This window comes from Alligator sinensis, unplaced genomic scaffold (assembly GCF_000455745.1).
Source record: "Alligator sinensis unplaced genomic scaffold, ASM45574v1 scaffold707_1, whole genome shotgun sequence".
Lineage (NCBI taxonomy): Eukaryota > Metazoa > Chordata > Crocodylia > Alligatoridae > Alligator > Alligator sinensis.
In genome coordinates this window covers 2,300,950-2,305,037 of record NW_005842065.1, presented here as the reverse complement: position 1 = coordinate 2,305,037, position 4,088 = coordinate 2,300,950, and the positions used below count along the sequence as shown (strand labels likewise).

Genomic DNA, 4,088 nt, shown 5'->3' with positions numbered 1-4,088 from the left:
CCACCCTGCAGCCCCTCAGACCCCACCTCCAGCCCCAAAGCCTTCTACCCTGTTCCAGCTCCTCAGATACCATCCGCCAGCCCTGGAGCCCCCCAGCCTGTCCCAGACCCCCCGGCCTCTACTCCCAGCCCTGCAGCCCCCCAGCCACCCCCCACTCACCTTCTCCCCTGCAGTGCCAGGAGCCCCATCGTGGCCAGATTCTCCCTGTGGGCAGAGGTGCCGGCTGAGGCAGCACAGATCTGGTGAGGGGTGGGGGGCACTGCCCCCGACCTTGGTGCTGGGGAGGGGAAGGGGGAGAGGGGGGAACCAGGGCAGGGACCTGGCCCTGATGTGGGGCTTTGGAAGGGGGTGAGGGGGGATGGGCTGCAGACAGACAGACAGGGTCGGATAGACAACAGACATACCTTTGGGCCTGGCTTCCCCGTGCTCCCTGGCTGGCCCCGCTCTCCAGGCAGGCCCTAGCAGGGAGGAGGGAATGAGCCACCAGTCCCTGGCTGGGCGGGGGGTGGGGTGGGGGGCAGGGTGTGACTTGGGGCAGGGCACGGGGCCCTGGTTTCTGATCGGGGCAGGTTGCCATGGAAACAGGGGTCCCCAGGGGCTGAAGGTGGTTTGCCATGGAAACGGGCCCCCAGGGGCCGATGAGTCTGGTCTTTGGGGGCTCACAGAGGATGGGATGGGGGAGCTGCTCACCGGGGATCCGCGTGGTCCTGTCTGCCCGGCCTGGCCAGCCTTGCCCTGCAGGGATCCTGGTATCAGTGTGTGGGGCATGGGGCTACTGTGTGGCCATGTATGGCCTGGAACATGCACACACCTCCACACTGAGGCACAGTGCACATGAACACACATGTGGACATACATTTGCATACATGCCTAGGAACTATGTGCATATGCATTGCACCTCCAGACATGCCCAGGCGTGTAGGCACCCAGTGAATGTGTCACATGCCATGTGCATGTGCTATTCAAATGCCTGCACTGTACATGTTCACCACATGCCATGCACATGCATGCACCACACACCACGCACAAACATGTACAGGACCCTGGACATGTACTCACCCTTTTGCCTTTCTCGCCGGCCAGCCCCACAGAGCCTTGGAAGCCGGTGGAGCCCTGTGAGGTGAGCACAGGACAAAGGTCATAGGTCAGGTTGGTGGCCAGTGCAACCACCCACATGACCACCTCCCAACATGCACTGGGGCAAAGACCCCCCTCCCTCCCTCATCCCCTACAGCTCACCTTGGGGCCCTGGCGCCCGGGGTAGCCTGGCAGGCCTGGGACACCCAGCTTGCCCTGCAGAGAGAGCGCAGCCCAGCTCAGCACGAGGGCATGTGGAGTGATGGAAGGACAGAGGGACAGACAGACTCACTCACCTTCTCTCCGGCCAGGCCAGGTGGCCCTGGCTCCCCTGCAGTGCCCATCTGCCCCTTCAGCCCCTCGGGGCCATCCTCCCCTCGCAGCCCCAGAGGCCCCTGGTCACCCTGGAATGGCAAAGATGGGGCTGGGGCTGGGCAGGAGCAGTAGGGATCACCCTTCCTGCCCTGCCTAGCTCCCTCCACACCCCTCCACAACCTCTGACACTTACCCTGTCACCCTTGGTGCCCATATCGCCCTTGAAGCCAGGGAATCCATCTTCTCCCTGCACAGAAACAGGGGTCAGCAGGGTCCCCCCCTGCCCTGCCGGTGCCCCTCATTCTTGACCCAGAGCCTCCAGACCCTGCTTACCTTTTCCCCTTTGCTGCCCTTCAGGCCTCTTGCTCCAAAGGTCCCCTGCAAAGACATGAAAGGTTCGGAACAGAACAACCTCTGGGACAGGGGCATAGGACAGGGCCCGGTAGCCCCAGGGGAGGGAATGGGACTGACCCCTGACTCATTCGGTGCAGGTGTGAGGGGCTGGTAGGGCCCCTCAAAGCCCAGGGCAGGCCCAGAGGATGTGTGGGAGTGGAGCCGAGGGGCACCAGGATACCTTGGGGCGAGATGTCTAGGGGAAGCTACAGTCTGCACCCACCTTGACTCCTCGAGGGCCGGGGTAGCCGACAGGACCTGCAGTGCCAGGTGGGCCCTGGGACGGAGACAGTGTTAGAACCCCCACATGCCACTCCCCCACCAAGGCACCCCACCCCCCAGGCACTGCCCCCAGACCCTCACCACCTCTGACCACTGCCCCAGCAGTCCCCCCCATTGCCAGACCAGGTGGAGCCGTGGCTGTGCCCATGCCCCTGCTTCACTGGGCGGCCCTACCTGGAGGCCCTTGTCCCCAGTTGGCCCCTCTTTGCCTGGGTGACCCTGGAAGAAGAAACAGTGGTGGGACTAGGGTCACAGCCCCCTGCCCCTGCTCCCTTCACCCAAGCCCTGTCCTCTCACCAGGTTCCTGATGGAGGTGATCCAAAGCAGGAGACAGTGCATGCATGGGTGTATGTGTGTAGGCATATACGAACATGGGAGTGTGCAGGAATACATGGAGAACCTGTCTGTGCTTGGGCATGTTTGCGTGTGCAGCCACACAGGGGCACACAAGTTGTGCTGGCATGGGCCTGTGCACATTGGCATGTGCATGCATGCAACCACGCATGTGCACAGGGATGCAGGGAGCTGGTGGTGCCTGTATCTGGCCCTTACAGGGTGAGACCCTCTCTGCCCTGCCCTGCCCCCATGCCCTGGTACTCACAGGGGGTCCATCGGCTCCAGCCACGCCTGGGATGCCTGGCTTGCCCAGCACACCCTGTGGGGAGACAGGATGGGTCAGTGTGCACCCAAGACCCCCCCAACCCCTCCATTGCCAGGGCAGGGGGTGCTGAGCCCCACAGGGTATGGGGGAAGGGGGAAGAGCCCAGGACAAGCCCTTCCCACTCACCTTCTCCCCTGGCAGCCCCACGGGCCCCTGGGGGCCGGGCAGGCCCTAGCAGACAAAATAGAGCAGGTCACTGGGGCAGATGGACAGGCGGATGGGCAAACAGACAGAAAGACAAATGGATAAGCAGACAGCCATACCTGGGGTCCTGGGTTCCCCTGCTGCCCAGGGGGGCCTGGCTCGCCCATGATGCCCTGGGGGTACAAAGCAGGTGCCGGTAAGTGTGGGCACATGCCTGCACCAGCCACACGCAAGCCTATGCCCTTGAACACGCACACACCTGTGCATGCAGCCCCAGACTGCCCCCACACAGCCCTCCCTATCACAGTCACCTCTGTGCCCTCCTCCCAGTGCCCTCCTTCATCCCCTGCATCTGTGGCTCCTGCCTCTCAACCCCAAGTCAGGAGCCCTCTGTCTCCTGGCTGTGGGGTTCCAGCTCCCCGCACAGTTAGTCCCCCACCCCAGCTGTGGGCTTGCACCTGGTTGCCTTTGGGCCCGGTAGCTCCATCGATGCCGCTTGGACCCTGAGGGGGGTAGGGGGAGAGAGGAGAGCATCAGAGCAGTGCGCAGGGCAGGCAGAGGGACCGACAGACAGAGGGACAGACAGGGGTCCTACCAGCGGTCCTGGGGAGCCGGGGACACCTCGCGATCCGGCCAGGCCTCTCATGCCCTGGGGCCAAAATAGACATGTTACCACTGGGGTGACATTGCCCCATCCCCACAACAAATGTGACCCACCACCACCGAGAAACTGAGGCATGGGGGGGAAGCATGAGGGGCTCATACCAACAAAGAGCAGGGCAGTCTGCTGCTAAACCCAGGCATCTAGGCTCCCAGCCCCCTGCCCCAGAGGGAGCAAGTACCCAGGCATCTGAGCTCCTACCCGCTCCCCCATCCCTTGGTACTCACGGGCTCCCCTGGCTGCCCCCGGGGCCCTGGTAGGCCATCTGTACCCTGCAGGAGACAGAGCCATGCTCAGTGAACTCTCTGTACCAGAGTCCCCCTCCTTCCCCCAACCCCAACCCAGCACTTACCTTGGGGCCCATCTCCCCAGGGGGGCCCGGTGACCCTGGCTTCCCAACTTCGCCCTGTGGGGGAGAGCCAAAAGTGAGGGGGAGCATGGGGGGGGGCATGCAAGGAAGGGGGTGTAAGCTCACACTTGCCTTGTGGCCCTTTTCACCCGGCAGCCCCGGGAGCCCATCAAAGCCCCGGTCACCCTGTGGGGACAGAAGGGACC

At 63.6% G+C, this 4,088-nt stretch overlaps 1 protein-coding gene across 11 annotated transcripts in view; it reads right to left on the bottom strand.

Moving 5' to 3' along the window:
- COL5A3 (collagen type V alpha 3 chain) overlaps window positions 1-4,088 on the bottom strand; it is an 18,674-nt gene that overhangs the window by 9,285 nt on the left and 5,301 nt on the right. For 9 of the 11 annotated variants that reach the window (XR_003093994.1, XM_025203891.1, XM_025203901.1 and 6 more), the window contains exons 16-33: window positions 4,015-4,068; window positions 3,886-3,939; window positions 3,761-3,805; window positions 3,468-3,521; window positions 3,331-3,375; window positions 2,992-3,045; window positions 2,855-2,899; window positions 2,669-2,722; window positions 2,242-2,286; window positions 2,009-2,062; window positions 1,726-1,770; window positions 1,586-1,639; window positions 1,374-1,481; window positions 1,240-1,293; window positions 1,060-1,113; window positions 691-735; window positions 405-458; window positions 160-204 (exon numbers count right to left, since the gene is read on the bottom strand). Coding sequence is in view for 10 of the 11 variants with exons in the window: in XM_025203891.1 (XP_025059676.1) it covers window positions 160-204; window positions 405-458; window positions 691-735; window positions 1,060-1,113; window positions 1,240-1,293; window positions 1,374-1,481; window positions 1,586-1,639; window positions 1,726-1,770; window positions 2,009-2,062; window positions 2,242-2,286; window positions 2,669-2,722; window positions 2,855-2,899; window positions 2,992-3,045; window positions 3,331-3,375; window positions 3,468-3,521; window positions 3,761-3,805; window positions 3,886-3,939; window positions 4,015-4,068 (963 nt within the window). In the remaining variant the exon portion in view is untranslated. The remainder of the gene's footprint in view (window positions 1-159; window positions 205-404; window positions 459-690; window positions 736-1,059; window positions 1,114-1,239; window positions 1,294-1,373; window positions 1,482-1,585; window positions 1,640-1,725; window positions 1,771-2,008; window positions 2,063-2,241; window positions 2,287-2,668; window positions 2,723-2,854; window positions 2,900-2,991; window positions 3,046-3,330; window positions 3,376-3,467; window positions 3,522-3,760; window positions 3,806-3,885; window positions 3,940-4,014; window positions 4,069-4,088) is intronic. The other 2 variants (XM_025203896.1, XM_025203895.1) reach the window with 2 other exon arrangements.